This window comes from Mastomys coucha, unplaced genomic scaffold, assembly GCF_008632895.1.
Source record: "Mastomys coucha isolate ucsf_1 unplaced genomic scaffold, UCSF_Mcou_1 pScaffold6, whole genome shotgun sequence".
NCBI classification, from domain to species: Eukaryota; Metazoa; Chordata; class Mammalia; order Rodentia; family Muridae; genus Mastomys; species Mastomys coucha.
In genome coordinates, this window is record NW_022196912.1 from 66,312,775 (window position 1) to 66,331,043 (window position 18,269).

At 39.2% G+C, this 18,269-nt stretch overlaps 1 protein-coding gene across 3 annotated transcripts in view; it reads left to right on the forward strand.

Annotated features, from left to right (window-relative positions):
* Positions 1-18,269, forward strand: part of Scfd1 (sec1 family domain containing 1) — a 69,818-nt gene that overhangs the window by 40,978 nt on the left and 10,571 nt on the right. For all 3 annotated transcript variants that reach the window (XM_031356970.1, XM_031356969.1, XM_031356971.1), the window contains 6 exons: positions 1,338-1,434; positions 5,366-5,436; positions 7,641-7,720; positions 10,052-10,114; positions 11,840-11,915; positions 17,529-17,582. In XM_031356970.1, the coding sequence (XP_031212830.1) occupies positions 1,338-1,434; positions 5,366-5,436; positions 7,641-7,720; positions 10,052-10,114; positions 11,840-11,915; positions 17,529-17,582 (441 nt within the window). The remainder of the gene's footprint in view (positions 1-1,337; positions 1,435-5,365; positions 5,437-7,640; positions 7,721-10,051; positions 10,115-11,839; positions 11,916-17,528; positions 17,583-18,269) is intronic.

An 18,269-nucleotide genomic window follows, 5' to 3' on the forward strand; every position in this document is an offset into this window, starting at 1 on the left:
TTTTTTGGCTAACATCCACTTCTTAGTGAGTACATATCATGCATGTCCTTTGGGTCTGAGTTACTTTACTCAGGATGATATTTTCTAAGCCTTTTAAGAAAAGCATTGCTTTACAAAAGGTCACATTATAAAAGGTACTGGTTGGCCAGCATGGTAGTTGCATGCCTTTAATCTCAGCACTAGAGAGGCAGAGACAGGTGGATTTCAGAGAGCTTGAAACCAGCTTTGTCTACATAACCATTCTAGGCCAGCCAAAACTACATGTACATAGTAAAACTCTTTAAATGTGTGTGTGTGTGTGGTGTATGCATGTAATTAGTATATGTGTGTATATACATATATATTGCTCATACTGTATCTTAATCTAGAGTGATTTATGTAATGTAAGAATGTAGTATTTAATGTTATTCACACTTATGGATTTCATGTGGCTGTTTTGTGTGACAGCTTTAGTGGTCAAGGATATGGCATTAAAATATAATTTAATGAGAGCAGTTCCATTAAGGTAGTGTGGTCTAGGTTATAGCCTTCTAGTTATTCTTAAACCAAGGATTTGGAGTAACTAAGGTAGAAAGATTACCTGTTCTTTCAACAATAACAGGTTTTCAGTAGGGTCTTTAACAGAAGTAGGTAACAGAAGTTGAAGGTGCACATTCTTATTTCTGCTTGACTTCTCTTGTTTGAGAGAACAGTGCACATGTTTACATACAAGATGGTCAGCTAGTGAGACTAATAGTCTCATAGAAACTGAAAACCCAAACTGTGACCTGTGTTCCACCATACAGGAGTGGGTTAAAAAGACTGTTGCTGGCTTCCTGTTACTCGTACTCGAAATCTATTCCTTGGTCAAGTTACTATTCAGATCCTAGTCTGTTATGCCCTGGTATGCTCCAAATGAAAGCAGCTGATTCTGTGTCCCCAAATCACTTCAAACTCAGTTCAGAAACAAAATACAAACAAAGACATGAAAATAAGGGGTCTTGCTTGTTTGAAAGAGTCTAGAAATAACATGACTTGGATAACTCTATCCAGTTAAGTGAAATATGTGGACCCACACGCCACAAAAATAAGCACAGTGTGACCACCTGGTCCCGTTTCAGTCTGTTGGCCGCTCAGATCATTCTGATGTGACCAAAGTAATAAACGAGGGCTGGAGAGATGGCTCAGCCACTAAAGGCTAGTTTCACCACCAAAAAGCAAAAGTAAGAAATTCAACTCTCTGTAAATAAATATCTGGTTATAGATTTAATGATAAAAAATAGAAATTTGTTAGCAAGAAACTCTTAACTATATTTTATTCCTTACTATATATTTACCTAGTGTTTATTTTGCAACAGGCAAGAAAACTGGATGTATATTTTGAATATGAAGAAAAAATAATGAGCAAGACTACTCTGGATAAGTCCCTCCTAGACGTCATATCTGACCCTGATGGTATGTGCTGTAAACCTGAGAATATTTTTTTTCTTTTTTTTAATTAGATATTTTCTTTATTTACATGTCATATGATTTCTCCTTTCCCACTTTCTCCTCCAACAAACAAACAAACAAACAAACAAAAACAAGAACAAACCCCTGTTGCCTTCCCCCTCCCCATGCTTGCCACCCCACCCTTTCCCACTTATTGGCCCTGGCATTCTCCTACACTGGGGCACAGAACCTTCACAGAGCCAAGGTCCTCTCCTCCCATTGATGATTGATTTTGCAATCCTCTACTGTACACATGCTGCCAGAACAATCAGTCCTACCATGTATAGTCCTTGGTTGGTGGTTGAGTCCCTGGGAGCTTTGAGGGTACTAGTTAGTTCATATTGTTGTTCATCCTAAGGGGCTGCAAACCCTTCAGCTCCTTTGGTCCTTTCTCTAACTCCTTCTAACTGGGGACCCTGTACTCAGTTCAGTGGATGGCTGTGAGCCTCTACATCTGTGTTAGTCAGGTACTGTCAGAGCCTCTCAGGAGATAGCTATATTAGGCTGGCTTGTCCTTCCTTCAGTCTCTGCTCCATAGTTAGTCTCTGCAACACCTTCTGTGGGTATTTTATTCCCCCTTTTAAGAAGGAATAAAATGTCCACATTTTGGTTTTCCTTCTTCTTGAGTTTCTTGTGGTTTGTGGGTTGTTCTTCCTGTATTACGAACTTCTGGGCTAATAACTACTTATCAGAGAGTGCATACCATGAGTGTTCTTTTGTAATTAGGTTACTTCACTCAGGATGATATTCTCCAGATCCATCCATTTCCCTAAGAATTTCATAAATTCATTGTTTTTAATAGCTGAGTAGTACTCTATTGTGTAGATGTACCACAATTTCTGTATCCATTCCTCTGTTGAGGGACATCTGGGTTGTTTCCAGTTTCTAGCTATTATAAATAAGGCTGCTATGAACATGGTGAAGCATGTGTCCGTATTACATGTTGGAGCATCTTCTGGGTATATGCCCAGGAGTGGTATAGCTGGGTCCTCTGGTAGAACTATGTCCAATTTTCTGAGGAACCGCCAAACTGATTTCCAGAGTGGTTGTACCAGTTTGCAATCCCACCAGCAATGAAATAGTGTTCCTTTTTCTCCACAACCTCTCCAGCATCTGCTGTCACCTGAGTTTTTTATCGTAGCCATTCTGACTGGTGTGAGATAGAATCTCAGAGTTGTTTTGATTTGCATTTCCCTGATGACTAAGGATGTTGAACATATCTTTATGTGCTTCTCAAACCTGAGAATATTTACAGGGATGAATCTAGTGTTTCAATCCAGATAGAATTTAAGTAGAATTACTGTATTAGTAATTCTTGCATTAATTTTAAGATCTATTTTATGCTGAAAAAATTTCAAAATAGCAGTTCTTAAAAATGGAAAAATAATTTCTTTTATTTTCTTTTGAGTGTATTTAAATACTTTATATTCATTTCTTTTTTGTTGTTGTTTTGTTTTGTTTTGTTTTTCAAGACAGGGTTTCTCTGTATAGCCCTGGCTGTCCTGGAACTAACTCTGTAGGCCAGGCTGGCCTTGAACTCAGAAATCCGACTGCCTCTGCCTCCCAAATGCTGGGATTAAAGGTGTGTGCCAGCACTGCTCGGCTATATTCATTTCTTTAATGTAATCTATATGGCTGTCAGTTCCCACTCTCCTGAAGATTTGAATGAGTGACATTGTTTTCTACCTTACTGTGGTTTATCCAGAGAGTATATGGCGAATGTAACTAAGACTGAATTCTATTTTAAATGTTCAGGAATATACTTTAAAAACAGTGTGGAGTGCTTCACAAACTGCAGTGGGGACATGGCTCACTGGATGGAGAGATATTTGTGCAAACAGGAAGACCTGACCAGCTTGGTGCTACAGTCTGTGCCTGTTCTTCTAGTACCGGAAGGAAGAAACCCAGGGGCGGGGGCGGGGGCGGGGGGAGCCTTTCGACTTGCCAATTGGGTCTGGGAGCAGCTGTATCCCCCATCCCATTAGATTCTGGCTACAAATAGCATTTTCCACTAGGACTAAGCACAGAAGGAGCTGATAAATAATAGGGTATAGGGTAAATAATTGAATTTTTTTTTTTAAATGAGATTAGAACATTAGTTGTGCTAGAAAACAAGTAACAACAAAAAAAAGTCAAAAAGACCTAGTGGTCAGTGTGAAAGGCTCCAAATCATGACCACCTACCATCAAAATAAAAATATAATAATAAATCATGGGTTAGAGCCCATGGGATAAAAAGGAAGCCATGATTCCAAGTAGACAAAATAGGTGAGATAATTGAAATTTGATAGAATATTTACATGATTTCAGAGCACTGCATCTTTTAATGAGACGTCATCACTGTGACAAATGCCTGAAACTTTTTAAAAGGAGGAAAGATTTTAGAAGTCTTGGTCCACAGTCGTCTGGTCTAACTGCTCTAAGGTGATACTGAACATCATGGTAGAGCAAACAGCTGACGTCATGGCCACCATGCTAGAAGATCAGGGGATGCAGCACTTGGCCAGTGATCTCCTGCTGCCAGTTAGACCCACCTCCTAAGTCCTGTCATTGCTAATAGTGTCATCATCTTGTGGCTCAGAGCTCTTAGGGAGCAGTCACTTCCCAAGGCCTAGCCGCTGGCTGCCAAGGGTCCTCATACATGAGCCTGCTTGAGATGTTTCATATTTGAACACTAGTATTTCTCTATAAATACGTGTTCACTATAAAGAGAGAAATAGAAACGTTACAGTAAGAGCCAAAGTAAATACCTCATTAGGTAATCTCACTCAGCATTACCAGTAATGAAATGCCAAGAACTTGACAGAACTGCCACTGAGCTTTCATATTTGGGAAATGGAGATAAATTGAGGGGTGTCTGGATTCTGAATCCCATGAAGCTCCACACTTCATCAGCTGTCACTTTGTTTTTAAATCTGGTTTTACTATTAGCTGTTGTAATGCTGCACTTTTATCTCTTTTACTTGTTTTGTTTTGTTGATTAGTTGGTTGTTGAGATAGAATCTCACTATATAGCCCATCAGGTCTGGAACTTATGTTTAACCCAGGCTGGCCTTGAACTTGGAATCCTCCTTTCTCTGGTCTTCTTAGTGCTGAGAGTACAGGCATACTTCAGTATGACCAGCTCTTAGGTTTTTTTCTGATGAAGTACAACGTGATAGTTGTAAGTCTTTACATCCTAGGACATACTTTTGAGTGAGATACATGCTAGGTTACTGAGGCCATTTCTTTATCACTTCTCTGCCAAAATGCACTCTATGGAAGAAGAGGGATGATTGAGTTGCTCTGGAAAATCTGGGCCTTGAATTAGTTATGTTAGTAATCACTTGGAAAACTCCTAGGGTAATGGGTAATTTCTTTGAAACTTTAGTTTTGTCTTAAAAGTTTGAGGTAAATATACTACATTTTATGTTTTAATATAAAAGTATGGTTTTCACCAATCTTGTAGTAAAAACTCCGCAGAGGGGGCAGCTGGGTTTAGGAAATGAGACTTTTGACCCAGCTCTTGACGTCGTTTAGCTAGCAAATCTTATAACCTGACACCTAGGGATGTCGCCTCTGCCTCGGACAGTCCTGTGTTCATTCCTTGCCATCTGAAGATGTGCTGCATGGCTGCACACCTGCCTGTGTCTGCCCTTCCCTTTTTGGTTCATGCCTGAGGGTAATCTTTGCAGTTGGGAGATGAGTGAGGTGTTTCTGTAGTCAACTCCTAACCCACCTCTCATATCCCCTGCGTGTGCAGCTGTGGTTTTGTTCCTCCTTAGCTCACCTGAGCTAGAGCCACGTGGCCTCCTGTCCCAGTTATACATGCCTTGAATTGTAAGGTTCTTGTAAGTGTTAGTTACAATGCTCAGTAATCACAATTATAAGTCTTTCCCCTTCCCCTTCTCTTGTAGCAGGGACTCCGGAAGACAAAATGAGGCTGTTTCTCATCTATTACATAAGCGCGCAGCAGGCACCATCTGAGGTATGGAAACTGGCACTCGGGGGAAGGGTGCGCATCTCCAGTTACCAGCTAGACTTTCAAAACAAGAAATAAAAGATCACTAAATATGTGATGCTCATTTATTCAAAGAACAAAACAACAGGAACGGTTAAGGCAGATTCTATTAACTGCAGTTTATACCAGTGTTTGTGTCAGCACTTGGGAACCTGACCATGGTGTGGAAGTATGAACTGACCTCGTGTCAAAATTCTTACTTCTGAAAACTAGCTGTCCTAAGTTAAATTAACCCAGTATGCTGTACTTTTCAGAAGATTGGTCTTATCTTTTTTGTTTTAAAACCAGAGACTGTTCCAGAATATACCCTGTGTGCTGTTTTGTAAGGAAGTGGATTGGAAACCATGGACTTCCTTATATTAACCAAGTATAGCTTTAGATAATAGGCAGCAAGCAAAAGAGCCTCCAAGATGCTATTGAGATAAACCTGTTAATACCAGGTTTTTACTATTGTTTGATAAGTTGTAAAGCTTCCACTGGTCAAAATTATTAACATGTTAAATCACTGTTCACTTAGGGCTCTTTTACTCTGCTGTGGACTATATTCATCACTTAACTTTTCTTATAACTTATGCAGGAAAAAAGCATGGTTCTTCTTTACTAGAAAAGTGTTCTTATCAGTGAAGGTCTGCCTGTTTTATTTTTTTTTTTAAAGATTTATTTATTTATTTTATGTATATGAATACACACTGTAGTTGTACAGATAGTTGTGAGCCTTCATCTGGTTGTTCGGAATTAACTTTTAGGACCTCTGCTCGCTCAGGCCTAAGAATTTATTTATTATTATAAATAAGTACACTGTAGCTATCTGTGGATGCACCAGAAGAGGGCGTCAGATATCATTACGGGTGGCTGTGAGCCACTATGTGGTTGTTGGGATTTGAACTCAGGACCTTCGGAAGAGCAGTCAGTGCTCTTACCCACTGAGCCATCTCACCAGCCCGGTCTGCCTGTTTCTTAGTCTCCCATGTCCTATCTATAATATTGTAAGAACATATTCTTTTAAAACTTAGTATTGCCTTAACTTAACTACCTTATTTTTAGTAAAGATTTTTGTAAACTTTGGTGATCATTAAGAGGTTTTTTTTTAAGATTTTATTTATTTTATGTATGTGAGTACACCTTCACCGTCCTCAGACACACCAGAAGAGGGCATCGGATCTCATTACAGATGGTTGTGAGTGACCTTGTGGTTGCTGGGAATTGAACTCAGGATCTCTGAAGAGCAGTCAGTGCTCTTAACCCCTGAGCCGTCTCTCCAGCCCCCATTAAGAGGTTTAAATCATGATGACCAGTATCACCTTAATCATCCTGAAAATACAAAGGAGTTAAAATCTCTAGTTGATGGTGAACTTAAAAGGTTTTCCCCTTGGCAGGCCTAGGGAGATGACTTGGTTCATAAAGTGCTTGCTTGTGTGGTGCCTAGCATCCATGCGTTAAAAATAAATAAATAAAATGCCAGCCATTTACCAGGAATCCCAGCACTAGGATCCCAGAGGCTTGCTGACCAGGCAGTCAGGCTGACTCCATGGCCTCCAGTGAGAAACACTGTCTCAAAAGGTGAGGAGTGATCAGGAAAGCACCTGACTCCAGGCTCTGAACTCCACACTTAGTCACAAGAGCACACACGGAGGTTTTCTTCCTCTTCTTTTGGAGTCACTGTGGTGCTAGGCTCTTAACTTACACACATTCAGTTAGGCTTACTCATCAGGGAATAGAGTGAATAGTGTAGAAAGAGAAGACAGTTTTAAATGGGAAGACAGCTCTTCTTCAGCAAGGGACTTTGAACCCTCCAGTGTAACTGAGAAGAGAAGCCTGAGCCACAGGCCCTCTCAGCCTCTCTCACTCCTCCATCTTTCTGGTTTTTGGCCAAGTTGAATCACTTCTTTAGGGCTTGTCCTGAAGAAAGGCAGGAGAGGAAAAACTGATGAACTTCCCAAGGGAAGAAGCCAGGGTTCCGTGCTCCACACTTCCCCACTATCTTCTCGTCAGATGTGCTTTCTGCCCCAGATACCCACCTGGGGACTCACTTAAGGTCCACTCCGCCTGACACCCTGGCATGGAGCCTGGCATTTACAGTCAGGCTCTGTATTAAAATCTTGATTAATCAAAGAACAGCAGACAGTCTTCTGTGAAAGTATTTTTATCATAGAGTTCTTTCCTTATTGCAGGTTGATTTGGAGCAATACAAAAAGGCTTTAACAGACGCAGGCTGCAGCCTTAGCCCTTTGCAGTACATCAAACAGTGGAAGTAAGTTTCAGCTTCTCTTTACTTTCCTTTTCTTTAAAGTAAGGTTGTAATTCAAATTCTGTTCCTAAGAAAGTAGGAATGCTCCTAAGAAGGCTGAATAATGTCATGGAGAATTTTTATGGCCAAGTGCATAGCAGTTCCTCATCTAGCCCACCTTATTCACAACTTAAAGCTACATAAAATAGAGACACCTTTTATCCTGGGAAAAACTTGGCATTTTCTTTTCTGATGCATTAGAAAGTTGGAGACTGAAATCTTCTGGATCAAATGTCTCAAAACTATCAACTAGCAGCAAGAACAGTACCAATTTCTAAGACCTTTGTTCCAAGGAAATGGCAAATTAATTGGTGCATTTATAGTCTATTAGAAGGAATGTCAATTTCAATAATTTTCCAGAATGCCATAAAAGGTTTTGACCTTCTACTCCTTTTAAGGATTTATCCAAAGAAGTTACTGAGCCATAAAAGTACAGCAGTGAAAACCAGCCTAAGTGCCCAGCAGTAAACTGGGCAGGGGAATGGTGGAGTTTAGCCCCGTGCAGTGGTACACTCCTGTAATCACGGCGCGTGAGAGGCTGAGGCAGGGGAATGGTGGAGTTTAGCCCCGTGCAGTGGTACACTCCTGTAATCACGGCGCTTGAGAGGCTGAGGTAGGAGGGTCCATCAAGGTCAATAACAGCTTGGGCTACATAGCAAGACCATCTCCATCTGTCCATCTTTGCTAAAATTGTGGTATTTTGTAGGATAGAATCCAGCTGGAAAATTAAATAAGATAGAAGACTTAATGGCAACGTTCGTGTTACTATGTTAAGAAGGGGAAAGTTGTTTATAACACTTGGTTGATTTATTTGATAAATACTCTCAGCTCCCCATACCTAAAAATGAAGGAAAATTTTATTTGTTCCAGTAATCATGGTACAGCCTGTTAGCCTAGGATTTAGGAGACTGAGGCAGTTCTTAAGTGTGTCTAGCCTGGGCTACACAATTTCCGTATCCGGAGAGTAAGTAGGCATATCACCTGAGTCAGTGAGGCGGTGTTTTGTCCTCTAGTCCCACTGTTAGAGCAGTGTCTCGGCAAAGCTTTGTCTTAGCACTCAGCCATACAGAGCTGCTTCGTCCATTCCCCTCCGCTGTCTGTGTAGTCTCTAGTACAAAAGCCAGCTCTACTAAAGTCATTACTTCAGTTCCCTGAGGTAAATAAGGCTTTGTTTACAACCTCATTTCTCAACAAATCTGGAAGTTTGGGGTTTACTTTGGGGTTTCTCTCTTGATACTTGATTTTTGTCAGGACAGAAGCTGAATATTTTTGGCATTTCAACTACTTCATTGTTAATGATCCCTATTTTTTTCACTTCTGCCCACCTTTCCTCTTGTAAAACACATATGAAGTAGCTAAAAGTCATGAAAAAATACGGTTGACATAATGTCTGTGGCACGCTAATAGTGTGTAATGGACCAGGGTACAAAAGGATGCTGACTCTCATTTTAGTCATCTGTGTTGCATTTTCTGCACACATCTGTAATGGGAAGAGCAAGCATCAGCATCCTGGCAGTTGACTACATCAGAGGACTGGGAGCCTCTGGGAACACTCTGTATTCCAGAACTGTGTAAAGAACTGTAAAAACATTTTAGAGGAAGGTACTTTTTGAAACATACTGAAGTGTTATCTTTTTTCCCCAATTTTTAATAATTACAGTTTAAAGAGACTCTAAATGTTCATAAAATTCATAAAATACATGACTATATACAATTACATATAAAACTGGATGGTTTGTACTATAATTGGAGGGAAAACTTCACTAGGTAGTGACTGAAAAGACTCGTGGTAAAGAAAGTGGCTCTGAGCTGAGTCCCTAGAGGAGGTGTGGCATGTCTCCTGGTGTTAAAAAGGGTGGTGAGTTTGAAGTCCCCAAAGGACAGTTTGAGTGGAGGTCTGTCGGGGGCAGAGGAGTATGTGCTGTGCCCAGCACTAAGCTAAGCTTAGTCGGTGCATGCTCATTCTCCTGTGTGCAAGTCTCTGCCTGAGTTCTATGGTTAGTGACCATATAGGAAGAGGAGAACCCTTCCATTGGGGCTGCACTTCTGGTTTGTGCTTGTTTCTGCAGTGTTGCTGTTGGAACCCTGAGCCTTCACCTCCACTAAGCGACCAGCCCTGTGTTGGTGTACATTAGGGAATCTCAGGGTTTGATGTTAACTATAATGTAATTAGTTAAAAAAATATTTTTTTTTTAAAAAGTTAGTGCATCTTAGAAGTCAGACAGCAACTCTTTTATTGCCAACATACTAAATGATAACTGTCCACTTGTAAATATAAATCCCCTTATTTCATAGGGCTTTTGCCAAGATGGCCTCGACTCCTGCCAGCTATGGGAACACTACCACTAAACCAATGGGGTAAGTATTTAATAATGTTGGTTGAATCTTTGTACTCAAACTCTAAACGTTCATGCCTTAAAAACACAGTATCTAACACCTACCTGAAATTCCATTATGATACAAATGTCAACATTTTTTCCTGGCTTCCTAGAGTAGTTTTAATTCTCCTTTTAAGATGTAAGGGAATGTCTTTCACACAGTAGGAGCCATTAGTTTCACATGCTTTATTCTTAAAACATTGTCATTTTTAGAAATATATAGTTAAAGCTATTTTATATTGTTAAAAGCTAGGCACTCAGCCTAAGTATGGCAAATACAGTCCTCGGGGCTGGGGATGAGGCCTCGCTCTAGAGCAGTGGCACTCAGCCTGTGGCTCGCAACTCCTTTGGGAGTTGAATGACCCTTTCACAAGGGTTGCGTATCAGATATCCCACATATCAGATATTTGTGTTATGACATATGTTCATAACAGTGGAAAAATTAAAGTTATGAAGCAGTAACAAAAGTAATTTTATGGTTGCTTGTCACCACAATATGAGGAACTATAGTAAAGGGTTTCAACATTAGGAAGGTTGAGAACCACTGTTCTAGAGACTGTTACAGTATTTGTCTGTTTTTCCAATTTGATGACAAGGCAGTTCTGGCTACTCTTTTCTATATCACACACATTTCAAATTCCTAATTTTTTTAAAGCTAAAATAAAAGTATGAAGCCCAGAGGGAATGAAATTTGTCTAGTTTCAGCAAGCAAGCGGGGCTCCCTTCTGGAGGATACTGTATGGGCAGTTCTCAGTAACACACTTACCTGGCATGGAGAGTAGTGTCAGAGCCATGCATCCCATCAAAGGTTACATCTCATTTCTGTTCATAGAGGCTTTCCATCCTGTCTCTCTCAGTTACACAGGGAGAAAGGACAGGATGAGGGAAAGGAAAATAATTCCTGAGTTTAACAGTTAGATATCCCAGTGTCGTGTCTTCAAATCATATAGAGTATGTACAGCCTAATGTTCTTTACGTAGTTTATACTTGAGGATATTAATAAATGTGCTTTAAGAAAATCTTGGCTAAATTGAAAACTGCTTTCTTATGTGGTGTAGAATTACTCTTCTTTTACCAAACGTTCTTTGATCCATGTTATAAGACATTGAAGTAGAACTATAAACCTAGTATGGCAAATAGTTATTGGCATTCTTTGTGTTTGTGAAAAGTTCACAATTGAGGCAGTGCTAACTGCTTATTGTGCTTAATGTGTTTACATGGTAGGTTTTCTGTGTATAGAGGGAGATGGTACACATAACAGAATTAAATCCAACTCTAGTGATACAGAGAGTTCCGCAACACTTGACGTATTTGTAATATTGATAGGCAATGTAGTATGTGTGATTTAACTCCAGAAGCAAAGTCTGAATTACTGTTTTTCGTCTGATTGTTTTTGCATTAAAACAATCAGAAAGAAACTATGTGTAAGGCTAAGCAATTATACTGAGGGCATCTCTTTATAGTTTTTAGTGATTATTTTATCACTTTTATTAAATTATTAAATACATGTTTATAACTTTTTAATCACTTATTAAATATCACTGCAGCAATGATATCCATGGAAGTAGAAATGCTCATGGCCCTTTTGTCTATGGGAAACAAGGTGGTGGCAGAGGGAGCAGCCTATGGTGCGTAATTGGACAAACTGTGTCAGCAGCAGATCTGTATTTAATGCCATCTTCATTTGTCTTTTGCCCATACCCAGTCTTCTATCCCGAGTCATGAATACAGGATCCCAGTTTGTGATGGAAGGTGTGAAGAACCTGGTATTGAAGCAGCAGGTGAGTACATTTGTCAGAAATGGTTCTACTAACTTTGAAATGTCAATGTTGATGGGTTCACTACCCAGCAGAGAAACTTCTGGATTTATTCAAGAAGTATGAGGAGAAAATTAGAACCAAAGGGTCCTTATTGGCATAGTAGGGAAATGAGATTTCTTTTTATGTGTAGTTTAGAACTCTATAACTATATACTTTTTTTTTAAGATTTGCTTGTTTGAACTGTACTATCTTAACTCCAGTATTTTGATGACTTCCCATTTCTCTTTTATCTTATCATCGTTTTGTTGTTGTTGTTGTTATTGTTTTTTAAATAACTGGAACATCTCTGGCAAATCTAAGATACAGAGTTTTACATCAGTACTAAGATATACAGTGTTTCATATCAATACTGAGATACAGTGTTTCATGTCACTACAGAGATTTACTGCTTAGAAGAGGTTTTTTGGTTTTTGTTTTTTAATATCCCAAATGTCCCTCCTCCTGGTCCCTCCTCATAGAGGTTCCTGGTTCCTCTCCCATTTTCCTTCACCTCTGAGATGGAGGCTGCCCCTCTCATATCCCTTCACTCTTGGCCATCAAGTCTCTATAGGAGTAGATGCATCCTCTTTACTGAGGCCAGACAAGGCAGGCATCTGCTGCATATGTGCCAGGGGCTTCAGACCAGACTGTTAGTTGGTAGCTCTGTCTCTGGGAACTCCAGGGGTCTAGGTTAGTTGACACTGTTGGTCTTCCTGTGGGGTTGCCATCTCCTCTTGGGCCCTCGATCCTTCCTTAGGAGAGGTTTTAAAGGCCAAATTAAAAGACAGCTGGATCTTATTGTCAGATATATAGATATCTGTTTTCAGAATGTTCTCTTTCTCTGAACTTCTTCCACACTTTTTAAAATCTTTCTCGTGTTTTCTTTGTGGTATTTTATATAGTTTTATATGTATATTATAAACCTCATGGCATTTTGCATAAAGTGAATTTCTGGCTTCAAAGAACCTTCAAAATTTTTATTTAGGAATAATAACAAATGAACACCATGTGTTTTTAATAACGAATAGTGAGGAATCTTCATTTGCTTTGTGGGTTAAAAGCCTTCCAAGCTATCTTTTTCAGATGATGACATGATTTCCTGAGTACTCGAGAGCACTCTTGAGCCTCAGTACAGGGGCTGCTTTGTGCTGACCGTCAGCACCCATCCTTTTAAATACTCAGCCTGCTTACTTTAACTAGTTCACAGTACTACCCTGCGGCACCTCAGAGTAATATGTAAGATTGTCTAAATTGGTTTGCTATTAAGTATTTTATTATGGCAACACAAAAATTTGTTTTAGAGTCCAGGAAATACAAAATTATCATTTATGACCTTAAATTTCTTTGCTTTTCATAACATTTCAAATTGTTAAGAAGTCTGTTTTGGTATAGGCAATTAGTTTTAAAAGTAAAAATTGAGCCTAATGGTGATGGCACTCAGGAGACAGAGGCAGGTGGATCTTGAGTTCAAGGCCAGCCTTGTCTAAAGGGTGAGTTTCAGGACATCCAGGGCTACACAGAGAAATGCCATCTCAGAAATCAAAAATGGGGGGTGGGAGGGGGAAGGAAGGAAAAATCAAATTCCTCTGTGGTAGAAATTGAATGTCTCCTATTTATATAACTTTTCTGCCACCATCAGAACCATAGTGTTAACAAGGAGGTTGTGTGGATACAACTTTAAATGTCAGTTTTTTCCCGGTGGGTATTGATGAATTACTCCAACCCACACTGTGAATTTCTAACATTAAGAATTTACTTAAGAGTCAAAGGGTGTTCTGTGCTCCAGTGTAGGGGAATGCCAGGGCCAATAAGTGGGAGAGGGCGGGGTGGCAGGCATGGGGAGAGGGGAAGCAACAGGGGTTTGTTTTTGTTGTTTTTGTTTGCTTCTTTGTTTTTTGGAGGGGAAACTGGGAAAGGAGAAATTTACATGGAAATAAAGAAAATATCTAATTAAAAAAACCAAAAAAAATAAAAATTAAAAAAAAAAATAGTCAAAGGGTGTGGACATTTGTAGTTATCCCTAATAAATATTGTCAAATTGTTCTCCACTATAAAGTCCGTCTATTCTAGAAATGCATGTTAAACTCATTGAGGCCCATTATGACATTGCACTGTCCCGATACCCAAATATCTAGGGGCACTTGCATTATGGAGTGCTGGGGAGTTCAGGAAGAGTCATCAAAAGGACCGAGCAGATGCAAGCTTAGAATACTGTAGTTTAGACTGCTTACATCTGTAAAGGATTGTTTTGGCTTACTCATTTTTTAAATTTATATTATGGGGGCATATGTGGAGACACTCTCTTTTCACCTTTATCTGGAATCCAAGAATGGAACTCAGGTTACTAAGCATCGTTTCCTTTTTTGAGTCTTTTCATTGGCACTATAAAGATTGTTTTGAGATTTTTTTTATCAGAATAAACATTTTAAGCAGTAACTAATTGGACAAGAATTAAATTAGCCAGTAAATTAAAAAAGAATAAAATTAGCAGTGTTCATATTTCTAGGTTACATATAAGAGCTTTTTGTATTTTGTTTTATGGGCAGCATGAATTTTCTGCATTTTAAATATCAGCCTTCACATACCCAGTTAAGTGATATTTACAGACTTGAATCAATTTGTTTAAGGATAATTATACAGTAATATGATGATATATAAGCACAAAGTTGCATAATTTAGAAATCCCAACTGTCTTTAACTCATCCACCAAAGCAATTTGTCTTTAAAACCTGAATTATTAATAAATAAAATACAACCATTAAAACATCCTGGGAGACAAACATGGTTGCCATGTATGATCTCTGTTTAGGATTATTATTTGTAAGAAAACTAAAAATTCTATGCAACAGAAAATTTGAACTCTGAATATTATATAATAACCATGTCACAGTATAAATAGACATCATAGCACTATATTGTACATTAGCAGTCTGAATGTCAAGCACACTTCAGTAAAGTGAGCAGGAGTGGAGATAAGGTATTGATGGGCTTCCTTCTAAAGCCCAGTTCCCTTTGAGAGATCTACTAAGATATCTGTGGTGTGTCTAGTAATGACTATCTGAGGGCCTTGTTTGAACACTTTAGGGTTATAGGGAGGGCTGAAAGATTTGCATAAATTTGCAGCTCTCTGGTGAAATTAGATGTGGAGGGATAGATGTGGGCCATATAATCCTATTCTGTTGATTTTATTGGCAGCGCTGTTACACTGTGATTGAAAAGGAAAGTCTTAAGTAGATTTTATGGCTTCCTCATCTATAACATGAACACTGACTAGGACAGCAGAACCTGCTTCCAATCCTGCTCCCATCATCAGCATCAGAGCATCCCCCACATCCAGGACTACAAAGGAGGAGTTAGAGATGGTCACCATAGAGCAGTCAGCCTGCCTCCCGGAAAACCTTACCTGCTGCGGCTGTGCAGTAGTAGTACCTAGGTTTTAATTCTGTGCATATCTTATTTTGTTTTGTTTTTCTTTTGTAAGAATTACATCATTAGAGAGGTTAACTTGGGTTTTATTCTAAACCTTTCCAGTGACTAAAATCATAAAAGCAGTATTAGGAAATAGTTCCCAATATCTAGTGTTTGTTTTTTTTTTTCTTCTGGTAAATTTCTCTTCATTTAGAAACAGATTTTAAAAATGATGAATCATAATTTACGATTTATTGTCTATGGGACTCTGCATCTCAAGTCTATGTAATGTTTTCTGCCAGGCATGCCTAGCATAGGCCTTTAATCCTAGCACTAGGAGCCAGAGACAAGTGGATCTCTGTACTTAGCAGGCCACCCAAGAAACTTCCATCCATAGCAAGTACCAGGCCAGCCAGGGCTACAAAGCGAAATCCTGCCTCAAAAACAAAGCAAAATATATGGTGTTTTCCATTTTATTTCTAAACACCTGTGTCTAAGTATAGAGAAAATTGTGCTTAGAATGTTTTCATCGAATTTTGTTTGTACTTCCTTCTGTGAACTGTGACAGTAGTTCTCTGTAGAGAGACTGATGTATTTTACTTGCTGTGGTCCACATGGCTAAAATCCAGTTTTTCCTCTTTTGAGATCAAGTCTCCCTGGTTGCCTTGGAAATCACCATGTAGACCAGGCTGGCCTGAAACTCACAGACATCTGCCTGCCTCTGCCTCCTCAGTGCTGGGGTTAAAGGTGTGCATCACCACACCCAGCCACTCAAATTCTTTATTCAGTAAAAGTTTGTCCTGGTTTAGCTTCAGCTATTATTTAACACAGCCTAGAGCCTTAGGAAGTCTCAGTTGAGAGACTGTCAGTCAAGTTGATCTGTGGCCATGTCGTTGAGAAATTATTTTGATTCTTTATTCATGTGGGAGGGCCAGGACCACTGTGGGTAGAACTGTCCATCTGTGGGCAGGTCGTCTTGGGCTATGTGATAGCTGAGGGTGAACCTGTGAGAAAGCCAGCAAGCAGCATTCATCCATGGGTTCTGCCTTTTCTAGATGGGCTATGACCTATAACCTGGAAGTGAAAGCCAAAGAAACTCTATTCCCCTGGTTGTTTTTGGTCAGAGTATTTATCCCAACAACAGAGAAAAACTACAACAGAGTTTACTTACCTTATATGGAAAGATTTAGTGTGTAATTAATTAGCCCCTTTGGTTATTGAGATAAGATTCACATGCTGTAGCCCAGGCTGGCTGCTAACTCATGGTAGTCCTCCTGCCTTAGCCTACAGAGTGCTGGGATTACAGGGATAAGCCAAGACTCCTGACTTTTTTTTTTAAATTATTAACCCAAGCTTTCATTTACACAGAGAACACCGTAGCGGAGTGCCAGTTGGTGACACATATCCATTGTTCTGTATAAGCACTGTGGCTTCTGTCTTGGAAGATATGCTTCCTTCCTCATTCTGTACATCTGGGGCTTCCCGAAGGATGAAGCAGAGATAGCTGACTCTTTTTATCGGATTAGAGAGACTATGGAAAATAATAAGAAGGAATTGTGAGACCTTGAACAACTTTGCTAGGAAGACAGTGTCCTCAAGTTATAACATACTTGTTGGCAGATGTGTCATCATTTGTAGTATGGCTATCAAATACAGAACATGATTTAATTATACTCTTTCTGGACGTCTCTTATGGTACACAAAAATTCATCATAAAATACAGTTTAAATTCCTGCATTTCTAGTTATTCTCAGAGTACAACGCTTTGGTTTTTTTCCTGATTTATTACATATGTTTCTCCATACTCTTTCTGTACTGTACAGCTCTAGCTGTGCATTCATTCAAATTCACAAAGGTGAGTGGGGCTTGGGTGCGAAGCAAGAAGGGGACAGAAAGTCTGCAGCTCTGTAGTGTTTCCTTGCCCCAGAAATTCTTTGAAATTTGCTTTATTTATTATTGTGTACATGTTTGAATATTGGCATGGGAGTGCCTCAGCATGTGTATGGAGGATAAGAAGGAACGCTTACACAGAATTGTAGCTTCAGTGGGAACCCTGGCTGCTAAGGTTATTCACTTCTGACATGCTAACTGTGCACATAAACTTAGCATTTGTTCAATTGAAAGATAAGCACTAATATAGAGTGAGCAAGTTGTTATTCTAGTATTTAACAACACTGTCTTCCACAGAATCTACCTGTTACTCGAATTTTAGACAATCTCATGGAGATGAAGTCAAACCCTGTAAGTAACATTTACATTATATAAATTCTTGGATGTACCAACCAATACAAAAGGTGATAAATCCAGGCTGACTCAGTGTTGTTGAATACAACGTGTGAGAGAAGCAGAGAGTCCATATTGTGATTCAACCATTCTGACTAGTTGTCATCTGAATTATATATATACTAGATCTTACATGCTTAATGTTAATACATCCTGAAGAACACATTTCTATAAATAAAAAAACAGTTGACCATTAATAATATAAGAGAAACATACCAATTTAATGAGATTAGGAGAAAAATATGTAGTAAAACTTGTGACTATTTCAGATGGCACTAAATTCCCTTGGGCCAAACAAATAAATAACAAAGTTGTTGGCTGGACTAATCATACATAAATATTATTAGCATTTCCTTGGCAAATAGTTGTCCAAGCTGTCTATCCATCCGCTGCTCACAATGGTGACTTAGAAAGCCGTCACTGTGTTCAGCACTGGCAGCTAAGGAGCTGGTTATCTCGTGAGTCCACCAATCGCAACTCTTACTTTAAGTCCATCTGAAGCCTGGAAACGTGGCGGGGGGACTGAGGATTCAGACCTGAAAAAAATAAAAATAATATTTAGACCAATGTGACTCCTTCAGTAATTGGTAAAACCTGGTTATGGAAATTAGCAAAAACAATTTTTAAATTCACACATGTGGAAAC